Genomic DNA, 19202 nt, shown 5'->3' on the forward strand with positions numbered 1-19202 from the left:
GGGGTGAGCCACATGCAGGTAAGCCTGCTTCCAAATTTCAGCTAACCATAAGATCCAATCTCCCTCCTAGTTAGCACAGAAAATATCCCAGAAGGCTGTGTTTGGTGACAGGGCATATTCTTATGATCCAAACTGTCCTATCTCTTCCCCCAAAACAGGCTAATGAAGTAATTTTCTGTTTCTCACTATCCTTTGCAATCTGTGGTAAAATGAGCAAAGAGCGCATAGATAAGGGAATTTTGACTCCCATTTTTAGGCTCTGGAAGGAGGAAAACAATAATCTTCCAAGAGGGATGAGTAGCCACCGGGTGAGTCAAAGAGTTGGAGATTCACACTGTTGGTTCTGAGAGGCAACGGGGGTGGTCTGAGAGGGGAACAAAGTCTGGGCACAGGTTGAAAATGGAGCAAAGGGACCAGAGTGATCATACAATGGGAAAGGCATTTGCCTTACATGCTGCCAACCCAGATTCACACCCTATGATCCCTGAGCCCACCAGGTGTGATCCCTGAGCACAGAGCCAGGAATAAGCCTTGAGCAAAGCGACATGTGATCCACCACACAAAAAAAATTTTTTAAGAAAATAGATGGGCTGGAGTGATAACACAGAAGGTAGGGCATTTGCAGAAGGATCAACATGCAGTTCATCCAGGTTCAATCCCCAGCATCCTATATGGTCCTCCTGTGCACCGCCAGGAGTGATTCCTGAGGGCAGAGCCAGGAGTAACCCTGATCCCTGAGCATTGCTAGGTGTGAGCTCTCCCTCCCCCCAAAAAGAAAATAGAGTAAAATGAGAGGGAGAGTGTAGAGAAATTCACTAGTTAACCAGTTTCCTAATGGGTCCTCTCTCCTAGGGTGCTCCTGATGGCCTCTTGCACTCTGTTTAAAAAAGTGCTACTGCTATTGCTGTCCTTCTCGGTGATCTCCTGGATCATTCTGATAACTACCCAGAACTCGACTAAGGTAGGAAGCCTTTCCTCCAGTGTGAGGGCAAGGTCGTTCCTGGGTTCAGTCTGCTCAGTCACAAGCCACCACTCCTCTGCCAGCCGAGTCTGCCGGTGCTTCTCCCCCTCCTCTCCTTGTTTCTCAGAGATGCTAGACATCACCTCTCTTATGCCCTCACTGCTCAGAAGCCCTCCTCTCCCTTGCCCCCGCGCCCCCAAAGTAGAATCTGTAGTAACATTCTTCTCACCCACTGTGGGTGCATATATGAATTAACTATGGATAATTCATCCTGATGATGTGTGTACCTTAAGGAAGGTCAGAACTGGGCGGTTCTGCACAAGCTCCCCGCAGAGTGGACAACAGCTAAACTAAGAGTGTAAGGGCTCCTAGGTGTACTTCAGCCACATTCCAGGTGTGTCAGGCAGATAAATTTTGTGCTTTTTCTTTCTGCTTTATCTAGACTCTTGGGAGGTGGGGAAGGGGAGTAGACACACCCAGCTATTCTCAGGGTTAACTCTTGACTCTGTGTTCAGGGATTATTGCCCTCAGGACTAGAATAAACAAGCAGGAGTAGACCAGATGGGGGCAATAATAAGGAAATAGAATGTAGTTGAGTCATTTTTTAAAAATTTTTATTAGTGAAACACCATGAGGTACAGTTGTAGACTTACAAATCTTTGTGCTTGGGTTTCAGTCATACAATGATCAAGTACCCATCCCTCCACCAGTGCCCATTCTCCACCACCACTGATCCCAGTATCTCTCTCACCCCCTCTATCCCGCCCCATCCCATCCTGCCTCTGTGGCAGGGCATTCCCTTTTGTTCTCTCTCTCCTTTTGGGTGCTGTAGAGCAAGAGAGCTAGCACAACAGCAGGATGTTTGCCTGCAGAGGCTGACCTAGCACCACATATGTCTCCTAATCTCTGATTCCTGCCAGGATGATCCCTGAGCACAGAGCCAGGAGTAAGCCCCAAGCACAGCCAGGCATGACCCACGCCCAAGTTACTCTGTTGCATTAATTGTGGGAGGCATTTATGGTGAAGGGAAGGTGGGCAAGACAGTGCCATGAGTGACCCCAATTGGACAGTCAAGGCACTGTTCTCAACCACTTCAGCCACATCCCAGGTGTGTCAGGCAGATAAGGGGAATCGTTATCATGCTTATGTTATTACTACTTTAAGTATTGAAAAGTTTTATCCAAACTGAGGTTTCATATTTTCCAGAGACAATTATTTGGAATTTTATTTATGTGCACTGTTAATTGCAGTTATTATTTATATAATATTGGCACTGTAGCACTGTTCTCCCGTTGTTCACTGATTTACTCAAGCGGGCACCAGTAATGTCTCCATTGTGAGACTTATTGTTACTTTTTTTGGCATATTGAATATACCACGGGGAGCTTGCCAGGCTCTGCCGGGAGGGCAGGTTACTCTTGGTAGCTTGTCGGGCTCTTCGAGAGGGATGGAGGAATCGAACCCAGGTTGGTCGCTTGCAAGGCAAACACCTTATCCCAGGTACATAATTATAATCCTGTGTAATTTGTTAAAACTATGTTGCTATAGTAACTACTTTATAATTGTACTCAGTTATATGTAATAAATATATCAATATATTTATTTCTGAAATTAATAATTAGCTCACTGACTATCTCAGAGTTTTGTCAATCGTTATTTTTTTAAATCCAGCTTGGATTCTATTAACAAAAACTTCCTCAAAGAAGACATACATTTAGCTAATCGGTATATGGAGAAAAGCATTCTGCACCACTTATCACCAATTAAATGTAAATCAAAACAGGAGTATCACCTCACACCAGTGAAACTGGCACATATCATAAAGAACAAAAACAATCAGTGTTGACATGGACATGAGGTAAAGAGAACTCATCCACTGTGGGTGGGAATGTCTACTGGTGGAAATGTCAGTCTCTTTAGAAAACAATATATAATTCTCAAAAAACTAAGAATTGAGCTTTCATATGACCCAGCAATTCCACTTCTGGGCATTGACCCCAAGACCCAAAACCTTTATTCTAAAAGATATTTGCACTCCTATATGTATTGCGGCACAATTCACAATAGCCCAAATCTGAAAAAACCCAAGTATCCAAGAACAGATAGATGGATAAAGAAACTGCTGTATATATACACCATGAAATATTACTTGTCTATAAGAAAAGACAAAATCATGTGACTTTCTGCTCCATGGGTAGATCTGCAAGGAATGGTGCTGATGTAGTTAATCAGAAGACAGACAGGTACAGAATGATCTTTCTCATATGTGGGGCTCAGAAGAAACATAATAACAGGAAAAGAAGTGGCCAAATGTGACAGAACCTGAGGTCAATAGAGCTGAGTTTACACAACAGCGGATGGGGAGGAGAGTAGGGAACTTGTGAAGGAAGATGATTAATCTGGTGGAGGTTGTGGTGTCAAAACACTGTAAGCACAAAACCTCTCAATAGTATTGTAAATCACAGTGACTAAAATTTTACAAATTTAAATTAAAAAACAAAACATATTACTGATTAAGTTTCCACTGACCAGGACTATAGAGTCTGAGATGTTAGTTATATTTTTAAAAGACAGACGCTGGTGATATTGATGGTGGGAAATGTACACTGATGAAAAGACAGATGTTGGAACATTGTATGACTAAAACTCAATTGTGAACAACTTTTTAACTGTGTATCTCATGGTGGTTAAATAAAAATTTTAAAAATAAATGACAGCTTCCCTGTCTATCAATACAGTTGGGAAAACACTGAATTCTGCCACACACAGCAATTCCTATTAGAAGTTGATTTACACATTTTTATGCTTCTAAATTTGGTGCACATACATCAAATGGTGTTGAGTATCCCTAACACTTTGATTATGTAATATCCATCGTCTTTCTTTGCCATTTTTTAAAGTCTCTACTGTCTGATATAAGTATGACTGTCAATCTACTGTTTTCCAGTCTTTTACTCTGTACATGTACTTATTCTAAGAGTTGAAGTGTGTTTTTTCTAAAAATAGGGAAATATTCAGAAGCCAGACTGATAGTACAGCAGGTAGGTGCTTGCCTTGCATATGGCCGACCCATATCTGATCCCATACCCTAGATATGGTCCACTGAACCCCACCAAGAGTGATCCCTGAGCCCACAAGACAGGAGTTTAAGCCCTGAGCACCACTGGGTCCTCCCATTGTTCATCGATTTTGCTCAAGCGGGCCCAGTAACGTCTCCATTTTGAGACTTCTTGTTACTGTGCTTGGCATATCGAATACATCATGGGTAGCTTGCCAGGCTTTGCTGTGCGGGCGAGATATTCTCGGTAGCTTGCCGAGCTCTCGGAGAGGGGCGGAGGAATTGAACCTGGATTGGCCAGGCTGGCTGCGCACAAGGCAAATGCCCTACCGCTGTGCTATCACTCCAGCCCAAGCACTGCTGGGTGTGATCACAAAATAAAATATAATGGATTATTGGACTCAGTCTTCCAATCCATACAGGCCTCTCCATATCTTTGGATCAGTGAGTCCAAATCATTGACATTAAGGGAAATTACTAAAATTAGGGGGTTTGTTTTCAGTCTAGGATTCTGGATGTTTCTGATGTTAGTCTTTGTGGGTAGGGCATTTGTCTTGGATGCTGCAGACCTGAGTTCGATCTCCAGCCTCCCTATGGTCCCCCAAACACCACCAGGAGTAATTCCTGAGTGAAGAGCCAGTAGTAACCCCTGATCATCACTGGATGTGACCCCCCCCCCAAAAAAAAGAATGTATGAGTCTATTTTCAGATTGGGAATGGTAGAATTTCTCACACTCAAGCTTCATTCCCATTCCCACTTTCCTCTCCCGTTGGAACCCCTATACTTAAAATAATGTTTCACTTAAAGCCAAGAACTATAGGCAGTTCTCCGATGTTATCTTCATTGGGTGGGGGGAGGGGAACAGATGGGGGTTTGGGGTCATATCCCACAATGCTCAAGGCTTACTTCTGGATCTGTGCTCAAAGATCACTCTTGGCAATATTCAGGGATCAAAACCAACTTGACTATATGCAAGGTACACGTATTACCTGCTGCATTAGCTCTCAATATCTCTTCCCTTTAAATTTATTTTTTCATATTTGGGGTGTATGGTCTTTGTTGCTTCTCCTCCTCTGCCTTTCAGTTCAGACCTTGTTGGACCTCTCCTCTACTTCTGTCAGTGAACTGCTTATCCCCAGTCACTCTGGATTCCTGTCAGGGAAATTAGGTCCCTCCTGTGTGCTCCTTCCCATGCTTTCTGTCATCATCCATTAGTGCAGGTAAATTCCTTGTGTCTGCAGCAATGTGTATGGTCAAAAATGAAGATCCAGTTTTGTGCAAGCCTGGGTTTCCCTGTCTGGTTCCCATTCACTGCTGGGCATTCCCTGTTTAAAGCTCACTGGATCCACAGGGACCCTGCAGACAGCCTCTGAGGCTTTACATGTGCCAATATTTTACTGATACCTCAGCTTCCTTCCACTAATCTGGACCCATATGTATACTGACACACGAGTGTGCCCAGATACTCTACCTCTGTATCGGCCCAGGTCCCCATGAGCATCCCTGCATTTTACTGCTCCTAATAGTCATGTACCAGGATACATCCACTGCTCAATTCTGGCCAGATGTTTGATGTCTCCACCAAGAACAACATGCAAAGGGAGAAGAAGTGACCTTGTTGCCCAGGCAGCCACAGATATCCTTCAGATCTGTGCCCTGGGGAATCCCCAACTCTGACGTAGTGCAGGAACCCACCATGTCAGCCAGCACTCACTTCTGCGCAAATCTCTCCTCTCTCCTGTCTGGACAGGACCATGCTGGTCAGTAGGTGTGACTCAGCAGACAGAAGCAAGGCAGAGACAGGTTACATGTCTCAGCAACCCACAGCTCTAGTACCAAATGGAAAGCATGAGGCATGCTTTCAATTGTGCTCAGGGTTTACTCCTGGTTCTGCACTCATGGATCACTCCTGGAAGGGCTTGGGGGAACCAGACAGGGTTCCAGGATTGAACGTAGGTTTGACATGTGCAAGGCAAGCGCCCTATCTGCTATACTAGCATTTCAGCAAACCTCCTCTCAACTTTTTTAAACAATAAATTTTCAGTGTATAAGTCTATTACTTCCCTGTAAGAAGAAAAATTAATTGACAAACAAGCAGAACTGAACAAGTAACTACTAGAATCCAGGTAACAAATGATTATGACTGAATCCACAATTTGTAAGGAATAGACGGGGTGGGGGGAGTAGAACTCAGAATTTAGTGATGACTGAATCACTATCACTGTCCTCTCATTGTTCATCGATTTTTCTTGAGCAGGCCCAGTAACGTCTCCATCGCGAGACTTTGTTGTTACTGTGTTTCGCATATCGAATATGCCATGGGTAGCTTGCCAGGCTTTGCCATGCAGGCGAGATACTCTCAGTAGCTTGCTGGACTCTCCAAGAGGGGCGGAGGAATCAAACTCGGGTCGGCCATGTTGGCCGTTTACAAGGCAAACGCCCTACCCGCTGTGCTATCGCTCCAGCCCGATGACTGAATATAAGATATATAAGGGGAGAAACTTAATGCACAGAAATTTATTTAATACTTAAAAGTATTTTCTGAGCAGAGTCGTTTGGAGTCAATATCTTTATCGACAATGTTCATACATTCACTAACATTGAGGTAAAGAGATAAATGTTTATATTCCATGAAAAAAAATATGCCATGACTGTAAAAAACAAAACAAGGCAGTGAATCGATATCTAAAGCCCACAAGAAAAATAACTTGCCAAGGTCCATTTCATAGCCTACCACATTCCTTGTCATTTCAGCTTTGGCCTACTATAACCTTCTGTGACTCGAACACTTTCAAAAACTCCTCAGACCCTGCTCCACCAGTCACGAGGATGTCACCAACAGAATCAGAATCTGACCTTAGAATCAGGAGGATCGTGGAGGAGTTCAGCCAGCTCATCCCAGCCCGGCCCTTCACCCATGTGAACTCCACCACCAGTGCCACACACAGCACAGCCACCATCCTCCATCCCCGAGACACGTACTGCAAGGGGGACCAGCTGGACGTCCTGCTCCAGGCCAGGGACCATTTGGGGCACAGGAAGGAATATGGCGGGGATTTCCTGAGGGCCCGGATATCCTCCCCAGCCCTGAAGGCCGGTGCCTCAGGGAATGTGACCGATTTCCACAATGGTACCTACCTGATCAGCTTCACTCTGTTCTGGGAGGGCCTGGCCTCCCTGTCTGTCCTGCTCATCCACCCCAGCGAAGGTGTGTCGGCTCTCTGGAGGGCCAGGAACCAAGGCTGTGAAAAAATTATTTTCACGGGCAAATTTGCTAATGGCACCTCCCATGTCTTGGCTGAATGTGGCCTGACCCTCAACTCAAGTGCTGAGCTGTGTCAGTACCTGGACACTCGTGAACGTGAAACTTTCTACTGTGTGAAGCCACCGCATGTTCCCTGTGAGGCCCTGACCCACATGACCACGAGGAATCGTGCCATTTCTTACCTGACTGCTGAGGAACAAAGTCTCTTCATCAGGTAAGTTTGCTTTTCAGAGATGCAGGCTGATGGTGTGCACAGGTAGGAGGATACTACCTGCTGCCAGAGACATTATACAGTGGGTTGGGCACTTGTGCTGCATGTGGCCAATGTAGGTTCACCCCATATGGTCCCCCAAGCATGATAGGAGTGATTCCAGAGCACAAAACTAGGAGTTAACTCTGGGCCATTGGATGTAACCCTAAACAAATACAAAATAAAAGAAGGGCACTGTTCTCTCAATATGCAGCATGACCCCCTCCGGTGCTTCTGACACTTAAGTGCCATCATCCACAGATACCTCCCTCCAGCTCCTGACTCCCCATGCCGAGGTGAACTCTATGCCTTAGGTGTCACACTTCCCCACTAATGGCCAGTACCCTCCCATTGGGCCATGTCCTCTCCTCTAACCCCACTAACACTGCAAATACACTCTGCAGGGTTATCAGCAGTTACATCAAGAGAGTAAGTGTGCAGTAATATCTCTGTTCCCGCATTCACCCCTCATGTCATATTTGGCAAACCTGCCCCTTAAATATATTTTGCTTTCACCCATTTCCCCCCCCCCCCCATGCCTAGAGCTGGAATGTGCCTCAAGATCATCTCCCCCAAATCACCTTTGCCAGCTCTCCCTCAGCACAACTACCCTCTAGTCCATTCTGCACAATGCAGTCGATTCATCTTTCCCCAAGCCAACTCCTGATGGCTGGCTCCAGTTGATGTCGGGATTGGACATTCCTCAGTAGGTACAGCTGTGGGAGGTTGGGTAGTGGGGGGAGCATTCTTCATACACCCTAGGCTGTGGGGTAAGTGGACAGGGCTCCACAGATGATAATGTGAGCGGCCTTCTCAATCAATGGTGTGTGTGTCCATGCCATCCTTTCTCTCTGACTCATGAACAGTCTCTCCCACCTTGGTCTCCCCTCTCTGTGCCAGAAAGTCCTGCCTTACTTATAATGAATAACCAGTATCTCTTCCAGAGCTACTTGAAGAACTGCAAAGGGTAATTGAGTACCACCCCCCATCTGAAACCACCTATAGATTTCAACTTCTTTAGATCCTCTGATAATTTCCTGTCATCTCAAGGGAACTCCATTCATTAACTTTTCTTTCTCTCTTTTTTTTTCTATGATCTACTTTATTCCTGAGATTCAATTTACCAAAGTGTGGCAACTGATTTTTTGTTGTATTTTGACCAGGTTCTCAGCAACCCATCCTTTCCCCATCTATTTTCAAAGCCAATCAAACAGGTTTTTTCTTTTTTCTCCTTCAACGACACCACACATACAGAGATCTGGAAAATAGTTTCTAGCACTTTCTTACGCACAAAAAAATGCAAACACAGGCGCTGCTGTCCCATACCAAGGCATTCCAGCTGCTCTACTGTTGGGATGCCAGTGAGAAAATGCTCCAGAAGCTATTTCAATGGTGTCAAAAGCATCATGGGCTAGGGACATAGCTCAGAGGCCTAACGTGCAAGCTTTGCCCAAGGGAGGCCCAAATTCAACCTCCAGCACTATATGGACTTGTGACCACAGTGCAAAGAGTTGCCCCTGACCACTATCCAGTATGAACACCCACAAAAGAGAGAGGGTCTTGGCTAGCATGAGGTCCTTAATCTCCAGGCAGGGTGCCACAAGGTGATCTCCTAGAGTTGGAAAATGGTAAAGAAACAGATTTGCCCTTTCTGTTAAATATTTAATATTCTGCTGTAACAAAGTACCACAACTTTGCTATGTCTAATACTTTGTTGTAAAGTACCACAACTGGGTAGTTTAAAACGAGAGGAAGGTATTCTCTCACAGATTCTGACATTGGTAGGCCCAAGTGTCAATAAGATCATCCTTACTGAGACTGTGGGTAGCAGTCTTAACTTAAGGAAGTTTAAGATTAAAGATATATGAACTTTTTGTTTTTGTCTATTTTGTTAGCTTTGGAGTCATTCTCAGTCGTGCTGGTGGACTAAGTCATGTCGGAGATCAAACCCAGGGCTATAACTTATATGCGTATTCTCTAGGCCTTTAACTAGGGATCACTGCCAGAGTTCTTAGAATTAGTATATAACGTTCCGTTGTGGTTACCATGAAGCACAAATAACATCATAAACTCACAACAGCCTGTTTAAAATTGATAATGTCAGGGACAAGGAAACAGTACAGGGTTAGGTTCAATATCCAGCAACCTATGCCCATCCAGATGGCTGAATGTGCTTCCCTAAAAATAAATAATGCTGACCATTTCAACAGAGTTCATAAACTTTGTACTTTTACTTCTTTTTCCCCCTCATGTTTTATTAATTATTTTTCCTGTAATTTATCTTTATATTGTATAACTGGAAACAACCTGTAGTTAAGGTCATAATTACTACATTAATCTTTGTGACTAAATAGTTACCATTTTCAGAGTCACTTTTATGGTTTTAAGATGTTTGTATTTTCACTTTCAACTCAACGAAATTACTTTAGAAATACAGACTGGGTGAGAATAAACTCTCTCAGCTTTTGTTTAGGAACGTCTTGATCCTTCTTCCATTTATGAACAAATAAGCCATCAAAAACTTTTTTGTTGGCAACGATTTTCTTTGAATATTTTGATTATGTTGCCCGGGCTGGAGCGATAGCACAGCAGGTAGGGCGTTGGCCTTGCAAGTGGCCAACATGGCCGACCCGAGTCCAATTCTTCCACCTCTCTCAGAGAGCCCAGTAAGCTACCGAGAGTATCTCACCCACATGGCAAAGCCTGGCAAGCTACCTGTGTCATATTCGATATGCCAAACACAGTAACAAGTGTCACTATGAAGACGTTACTGGGCCCACTTGAGCAAATCAATGAACAATGGGAGGACTGTGACAGTGATTATGTCGCCCAACAATCTTCTGATCTGAGAAAATGAATCTGCCAGTTGTAATATGAGTGTACCTCCTATAGTTTCTCTTTGTTCTTGCTGTTCTGTTTTTGTCTTCACACTAGGCAAGCATCCTGCAGATCAGTGAGGTCCTTCAAAGGGGTCATTCATGTTGTGTCCTTCCCAGGTTCAGGAATCTTTCAGCCATGAACAACACTTTCTAATTCTTCCATTGGCTCCTGTAACCCCCCATAGTGTATTGGGTCTGTCCTTAGCATTGTTAATTCTCCTCGGCTTTCTTTGTTCTTTGACATTCTTCTTTTTTTTCACCCATCTGACAGTTTCAAATTTTCTGTGGTTCAAGTCACTAATTATTGTTGAGGTTTTGTTGTTGCTGTTGGTTTGGTTTTTGGACCATACCCATCAATGCTCAGGAGTTATTCCTCGCTTTACACTCAGGAATTACTCCTGTGATGCTTGGGGCTTACCATGTGGGATGCCAGAGATTGAACCCTGGTCACCTGTGTACCAGGCAATGCCCTACTATCTCTCCAACCCCAACCAATGATTCTTCTGCACAAACAAGTGATCAGTTCTACGTTTGAATCCCTGCTGAAATCTTGGGTTCAGTTCATAGAGTCAAAATCAATTCCTCTTCTCTAGAGTCCACTACAAAGAATTTTGTTTCCCTAGTACTGTCTTATTCACCTGATATTTTTGTGATCCTTGATTTCTTATCTTAATACTGGTATATCTATGGTTTTCTGGATTCTCTGGCTGGTTCACCAGATGTTTCATGCTGGGCACCATACTGGATAATGGATGAGGCTAGGATTTGGTTGTTCTAGCCTAACAGGGCCATAGGCCTGGACCTAGATCATGTAAAACTCAGCATTGAGGGTCAGATTCATACCTGAGTCTGCACCCATTTCCCTGAGTGCTGAGAATCCTCGGTTCGCCCTGCAAACAGGAAGACACAGCTGTGCTCTGTCTACCCAGCACAGCTTTTGGTGCCCCCTGCACCTGTGCGCTATACTCTGCTGTGAATGAACTACAAAACAGAGCTCTCTCTTGGGCAATTTCAAGCTGAGAACACTTTGTGATCTCAACCAGAACCAGTCATACTTGCAGAGTTCCTAACCAACAGGACACTTGGTTCTGTTAGGCTTTCTCTTGGCTTGGGCACTGCTGAACTCTCATAACATCTGGGAGGTCATTCCCAGATCTGCAGATCAGCTGGAACTGCAGGACGGAACTGCCTGCTTCAGCAGCCTGGGAGGCCTCCAGGTCTGGTGTTGGCTGTGTTCTGGGAACAGTACACTTATCCTGTCTCATGTTAAAGCAGCCCTTGGGCATCTGAAACCAGAAACACACTTGCTAGCAGTTGGGGTTAGTTCTCAGCACCCTTGCATGGCCATGGACACACCAGGTTCAAGAACCAGCAAAAAAAAATCCTCTCCAAAGGATCCAAACAGGTGGATGGGCACCTGCCATGTTTCCTGCTCAGAATGTGGGCATGGCATAGATGATCCAAATTTGTCCTGATCCCATGAGCAGTCTGACACTCTTACCTTTCCCCCCTTCCCTATCACAGTCACATTCCCAGAAGCCGAGACTGGCATGTGTCAGGGCTGTCCCTATGGTGCAAGACTGGAGATACCACTTGTCCCACCGGCTTCCACCCACCCCACCAGGGCCCCGTGCCATGGAGCGCACAGACCTGGCAAGGAGCTGCATCTCCTCCCCTGTTCCACAGTCTGTCTGCAGCGTTGAGATGCTCCAGCCTCACCTCTATGTTCAAGACTTCTCCCAGCGACATCTTGTTCTTCAATCGCCAATGTCCTCTTGCACATAAGTTGGGAATCCATTATAGAATCTTAATGAATTCCCCAAGCTTTGGTTCCTGAGCTATATTGTCTGATTCCCTTCAGCAATAGCTAATAGCATTTGGATGCCTGTTCTGTCCTTTTACAAGTGATTCTGATCACCACATCTCCTCTGAGCCCCTAACCAACTCTGCTCCCAAATCCAGAGCAGGAATGTTTCTCCCCTCCCGGGACTCAACCTGAACAAGCACATCCGAGAATCAAGTCCCACTTATCTCTGCAGGATCTGAATCTCCCTTTCACCTCTATGTCCCCTTTCTATCCATCACCAACTTACCCCTAGCATGACTCAGAGCCATGCAAAGGGAAAGCAAAAGCTCTGAGGCAGTCATCATTTCTGGAAGGCGAACGTATCCTCTCTACTTATTCATGCATCAGATTGAACAGACTTCCAGTCAAACACTCCCACAGATATTAGGGTAACAGCAACGGATGGAGAACCTACCCCAATCTTGTGAAAGTATGTTTCTAGGGGAAAATTGCATAAAAACATGGCAGGAGTCACAAATTTAGAGGAAAGCAAGTGCGCTGGGATAAGAGGTTTGGATGTCCTATTCAGAATCCTGAACTCCTTAATAAACAGAGTATGGGTTTTAAAAAGTACCGCAGGGAATGGAGTGATAGTTTAGTGGGTAGTGCACTTGCCTGCGTGTGGGCAACATGGGTTCGATTCTCAGCATACCATATGGTCCCCTGAGCACTGCTAAGAGTAATTCCTGAGTGCAGAGCCAGGAGTAACCCTTGAGCTGTAACTGATAAGGCCCCCAAACCAAAATTATTTTTTTTAAATTGAAAGTATTTCAGTTTAATTAGGGTTCCTGGCAATTGCATTGAATTTATTGGGGATAGAATGGAAAGGGTTGGTCCAATTTGTAGCTTGTAGTAATCCAAGACAAGGTGTTTGAACTGGAGAGTGATAAAACAGTATGAGACACAATTTGTGAATTAAATAATCAAAAGCTCAGATTTTAGGACACAGTGATGGCAGGGAGCAGAAGAATGGAACACTGTTGGATCTTGGAAAGTCCCAAGAAAGAGAAACAATCTTCTAAAACTCCTCCTCCATATACGGTGATTTGTATCAATACCAATAAATAAATATCCATTTTCAGTCACAAAATAAGTAAATCCTTTACTCTGAAGCGAATATCTTCTATTCTCCTCATGTCTCCCAGACATGAGACTAATTCGTTGTCTTGTTTTCCAAGGTCCAAAGTGGGAGTGGAAATGCTGAAACAACTTAAACCCATTAAGGTCTCCAGATGTGATGGTAAGTCTGCTCTGTCCAGGACTCTGTCCTGTGGTAGGTGGTGCTGGACACAGGTTCTAACCACAGGAGAGTAAGCCCAAGTGGACACGATGTTCCTGGACCACCATTTCTACCAGGTCTCTATGGGTATCAATCCCAATGAACATCAAAGAGAAATTAATCTAAGGAAAGAATTGCAAACTCTGTTGAGAAGTGATTTCATCTGAAGGTATCCAAAAAGAAGAAAGTATTAGAGTCCTATTTGCAGCTCACAGCACCCCCTGCACCTGCACAGTAGGGAGGAGGGGAGAGGAGAGGGATCTTGGAGGAGCACATGCTCCTACCAGGGGAGGACCAAGGCAGAGGAGCTGAGGGGCAACACACAGCCAGAACCCCGATAAGACACCTAACCCCAGTTCCATCCCCAGCACTGCATATGGTACTGCCAGGTGTAAGCCTTGAGCACACCAGGATGTGGCCCAAGCGCCAAAAAAACAGAACTGAACCTTGAGAAGGGGTGTCAAGACACAGACTGCTAAGGCTCAGGTCTGGAACAATGAAGATGCAAGGACAATGGGGTCACACCCACAAATAGCCCCCCTGCCAAAGCTCTCTGCTGCAGCCCTCTGCTCCCCTGGCACCTAGAGTGTCTAGCAGGAACTGAAAATAACACTCAGGACATAGCACCACCTACTGGAAATGTCAAAGATGTGCAACTCAGTGCTGAATGTGGTCTTCTAACTCTTAAATTTTAAGCCCAAAAGTCAGGGATGATTTTTAACACTGTATGTCTGAAACTCGACTATGAATAAATGACGGTGCCTTGATTTAAAAAAAGAACTTTAAAAGATAGACTACTAGCCAGCTGGCCAAAAAGACAATAAAGACACTTGGGACTTGAAGCTGAAGATAATTAGATAGTTCCCAAGGAGGGAACAATCTCCAACAACCAAACTAAAAGACGGGAACGAATCTGGTCTAAGGGATGGGAACTTCATAATGGCTCTTTTGGATCACTGAGAGACACAAGGAAGCTCTGGCAAAGCAATTCAGTGAGCTCAGGAATAAATGAATAACCAGAAGCTAAAAACTGAAGCTAGGAACAACATTATTCAGGATGAAAAGACAAATAAAAGAGTGCTGGAAACGCTAAGGAAAGTGGGCCCTGGAAGGGGGAGGGGTTGGGGTGGTTGTGACACCACAGACTGGGGACAGACACAGTTCCTGGAGAAGAGAAATAAGATTGTGAGAAAGCAATATTGTGAGAGCTATGGGAAACCACTAGAAAAGGCACCCCCCACCCCCAAAAAATAATAATAAAGAATAGCAGGAATCCCAAATGGGACAGAGGTTGAGATAGAGGAGAAGGAGATTACTCATGAAGTAATAGCTATGGACATTCCAAAGCTGAGGATGCAGTTGCTATGCAAGGCTGGGAAAGGTAGAGAAAGGCCGGCTGATCTAGAGACAAAGCACTTAGACCAATACACATGCTAATGGGAAGATGTTTAAGTCCAGGACAAATAACACAAAATATGTCTAGGGGAAAGAAGCAGGAAACATAGAAAGGTGCCTCCATCAAAGTATCACCTAAGTTCTCAGCAGAAAATTCACAGACTGGGGGAGAGTGGAGGAATATTCAAAATACTCAGAGACAAAATCTGTTATACGACAGCAGGTGATGGAGTGTACCCCTGACCCCCAACTCCCTCCCCTAGCACAGAGTAACCCCTGAGCAGTGCTGGGTGTGGCACACACACACACACACACACACACACACACACACACACACACACACCTCTTGCAGCCAAAAATACTCTATCTCGCAAATCTCTAACTTGAGAAAAGTAAAGGCTTTCACAAACCAACAAAAGGATTCACTACAATACCTTCGATACAATAATTGTAGTAAGGAAATTGTCTATTGAAAAAAATTTCAGGGGGCAAGGGCAATAGTTCAGCAGGGAGGGTGTTTACCTTGCAGGTGGCCAACCCAGGTTTGATCCCTGGCATCCTATGTGGTCCACTGAGCACTGCCAGGAGTAATTCCTGAGTGCAGAGCCAAGAGTAACCCTAGACCATCGCAAAATAAATAAGTAATTTTTAAAAAGATTGTTAAATGAAAGGAAATTCACACACACAACAACAACAACATGTTAAAATGGCTCCAGCAAAAGCTAATATCAAAAACTATTGTTAGTGCTTCTTGATTAGTAATTCAGGCCATTTGCAATGATTAGTTGTTCAGTGCCTTTGGCTAAAATAAAAAAGTAGCTGAAATTTAATAACGTGACATGCTACCTCAAGAGACTCACTTAGGCATCAAAAGAAAAAGATTTGAAGTAGAGAGGAGAAAGTGGCACTCCAAGCCAAAGGGAATATTTTTAAAGCAGGAACCATGTAACTTAGGTAAAGAGAGCATTGCATGACTGAAACACAACAGTAAAGTCTGTAACTGTACCTCACAGTGATTCACTAAAAAAATTTTTTTTAAAAAAGACAAGTTTGATAAAGGGATCCATGAAGCAAAAAGATATAATGCTTGTGTATGCAGTGCATCAGCACCCAAACCTATAAAAAAAAAAATCCTAACAGACTTAAAAAGGGGCATGGGACAGGTTTTAGCGCCCTCCCTCCACCACAGCACAAGAAATACCGAAGGAAACACTGGCTATAAATGGCAGAGGACCTGGACTTCTATCCCAGACAGAATATACATTCCTCAGTGCACATGGATCAGTCTTGGGGTTACAGGGTGGATCCCAAAATAGGCGCTAATCCTCAAAAAATCAGTATGGCTGTTCAAAGGGCTTTAGCATGTGCCAGAGCCCTGGGTTTGAACCCCAATATCACAGACCCCCTGAGAATTGCAGGGTATCCCCTTCAAAAATAAAAGTCAGAGCAGTAATGAATATGATCAGAAAGAAGAATTACAAATCAAATTTTAAAAGGCCAAATACTACATAAACACAAATGATTCAGAGAGTTTTAGGAATATCTATATTACAACAAATTAGAGAAAGCAGAAGTGGGTCAATTCCTAGAAACACATTTTAAGATTGACTATAGGGCTGGGAAAAGATCTTAAAGGCCTGGAGTGTGTGTTTTGCATGCAGAATATCTGGGTTCAATTCCTGGCACACAAGTCAGAAAGAGCTCAACATGATGAACACATGAATCCCTGTCACGGACCAAACCCCCAGGGCAGGGAAGTAGACCCTGCTGGCAGTAGCCCCCAACACTACTTTGTTCCTCCCCTGCACCTCAACTTCAAAAAGAATTCCCTGGCATGAGATGAAGCTCCGGAGCACCTCCCTGTGTGTCAAAACAATAATAATGATGATATGAGGGGCTGGAGCAATAGCACAGCGGGGAGGGCGTTTGTGCAGCCAACTCGGGTTAGATTCCCAGGATCCCATATGGTCCGCTGAGCACCACCAGGGGTAATTCCTGAGTGCAGAGCCAGGAGTAACCCCTGTGCATCGCCAGGTGTGACCAAAAGATTTAAAAAAATGATGATATGATGATGGTGATGATGATGATGATGATGATGACAGAATTTGAAAGAGAAACTTTTCACAGACTGACCACAAGTGAGGAAAAGAAAAAGAATAATCAAAAGCATCCCCAAAAGCAAAAGATAAAGGTCAAGTGGCTTCTACTGTAAAATTTACTGAGCTTACAGAAAACAGCTTATCCTTCTAATATTGTTTCCAATAAGTTGAAAAGGAAAAACAGATTATCCTGATTCCAAAATCAGAAAGGAGTCACACACACACACAATTATGGAAATGCAAGGCAAAGCAACAAAGAACAGCTATTACCCAAATGATACTAGTAAGTGGTAGAGAAAGGGGAATTCCAGTACACCCTTGGAGGGGCAATAGATTTGTAGTATAGCTATTATGGAAAAAATGGGGGGGGGGGGCTGGTTGGTCTGTGTGTGTGTGTGTGTGTGTGTGTGTGTGTGTGTGTGTGTGGTGATGGTAGTGGTGGGAGAAGCAGGGAACACACCTAGCAATGCTGAAGACTTCTCCCAGCTCTGTTCTTGAAGACCATAAAGTGAATCAAATCAGCATTGGCTGCTTGCAAGATAAGCATGCCTTAACTCCTGCACTAGCTCTCTGGCACAGCATGGAAATTACTTTTTCATAAAAACTAGAAGTATAAACACATATGATCCAGTTATCCTAGCTCCAAAATATAAAACTATTTATATTACCTAAAGATGCCGCTCTGCTTAACGTTCATTGATTTAAAGAAGGCCTTTGATTCTGTTGAGACAGAAGCGGTCATTGAAGCCCTAGCCAATCAGGGCGTTCAAGCCAAATACATCAGGATCCTCCGTGAGCTCTATTGCGGATTCACTACCAGGATCTCACCATTCTACAAAGAAGTGATCGTTGATGTCAAGAGAGGGGTGCGGCAGGGTGATACCATTTCACCGAAACTCTTCAGTGCCACCCTCGAGAACATCATGCGACGACTGGAATGGGAAAGAATGGGAGTGAAGATAGATGGTCGGCAATTACACCACCTCCGCTTTGCTGATGACATTGTTTTAATAACACCAAACATCAGCCAAGCGGCACAAATGCTGGCCGACTTTGACCGTGAGTGTGGAAAGGTAGGACTACAGCTGAATCTTACGAAGACAATGTTTATGAGAAACAGCCTTGTTCCTGACGCCCCATTCACTCTCAATGGAACGACCATCTCCGAATGCAACAGCTATGTCTACCTAGGTCGAGAGGTCAACATGAGAAATGACCTGGCACCCGAGCTGCGCAGGAGGAAGAGAGCGGCTTGGAATGCCTTCAAGAACGTCGAAGAAATAGCTAAGAGGACGAAGAACCTTCGGCTCCGGGCACATCTCTTTGATTCCACTGTTCTTCCTGCATTAACATATGCCTCAGAGACCTGGGCCCTACGCAAACAAGATGAGAACGCCATCCAGGTCTCCCAAAGAAGAATAGAAAGAGCTATGCTTGGAATATCACGTTTCACTCAAATGAGAGAACGAATCCGGAGTTCTGACATCCGTCGACGATCAAGGATCAGGGACGCTGTCTCATTTGCCAAGGTGTCGAAAATCAGATGGGCTGGTCACGTAATGAGATTTAAAGACGACCGTTGGACTAGAGCTGTTACTGATTGGATTCCACGGGATGTCAGGAGACCGCGTGGCCGCCCACCTACCAGATGGTCAGACTTCTTCGTCAAGATCATGAACGATCGGTTTGAGGCCCTTCATGTTCCCGGAGCGAACAGATGCCATTGGGCTACACTAGCACGCGACAGGGACAAATGGAGATGTTACTGGCGCCCGCTCGAGCAAATCGACGACTAACGGGAAGTTAAGTGATTAAGTGAAATATGCATGTTTATTTAGCATTATTTATAATAGCCAAGAACTAGAAAGAACTTAAATGCTCATCAACAGAAGAATAAATAAGTAATGAAGATACAAACAAAAATTAAAGCACTGTGACAATGAATCCAGGAATTGGAATAAAATCAATGTACAAAAATATATATTTGGGGAGGGAAAGACTCTGTTATTGATATAAATAAATAGTAATGACATATAAGGAAAAATGACATGTAACTTACACTACAAAAAAATCTGTAGATAAAAGATGAGCAATAGAAAACATAATATTAATAAAATAAATTAAAGAGAAGATAGAAGTGGAATATTTCATACTCATGACTAAATATTG

At 44.2% G+C, this 19202-nt stretch overlaps 1 protein-coding gene across 1 annotated transcript in view; it reads left to right on the top strand.

The window, feature by feature from the left end:
* Nucleotides 1–862: 862 nt before the first annotated feature.
* The window catches only part of LOC130016821 (NXPE family member 1-like), a 29499-nt gene continuing 11159 nt past the window's right edge, over nucleotides 863–19202 (top strand). Inside the window, exons 1-3 of the mRNA XM_056107526.1 lie at nucleotides 863–961; nucleotides 6775–7499; nucleotides 13439–13500. Coding sequence (XP_055963501.1) covers nucleotides 863–961; nucleotides 6775–7499; nucleotides 13439–13500 — 886 coding nt within the window. The remainder of the gene's footprint in view (nucleotides 962–6774; nucleotides 7500–13438; nucleotides 13501–19202) is intronic.

Source organism: Sorex fumeus, unplaced genomic scaffold (genome assembly GCF_029834395.1).
Source record: "Sorex fumeus unplaced genomic scaffold, SorFum_2.1 ptg000169l, whole genome shotgun sequence".
Taxonomy (NCBI): Eukaryota; Metazoa; Chordata; class Mammalia; order Eulipotyphla; family Soricidae; genus Sorex; species Sorex fumeus.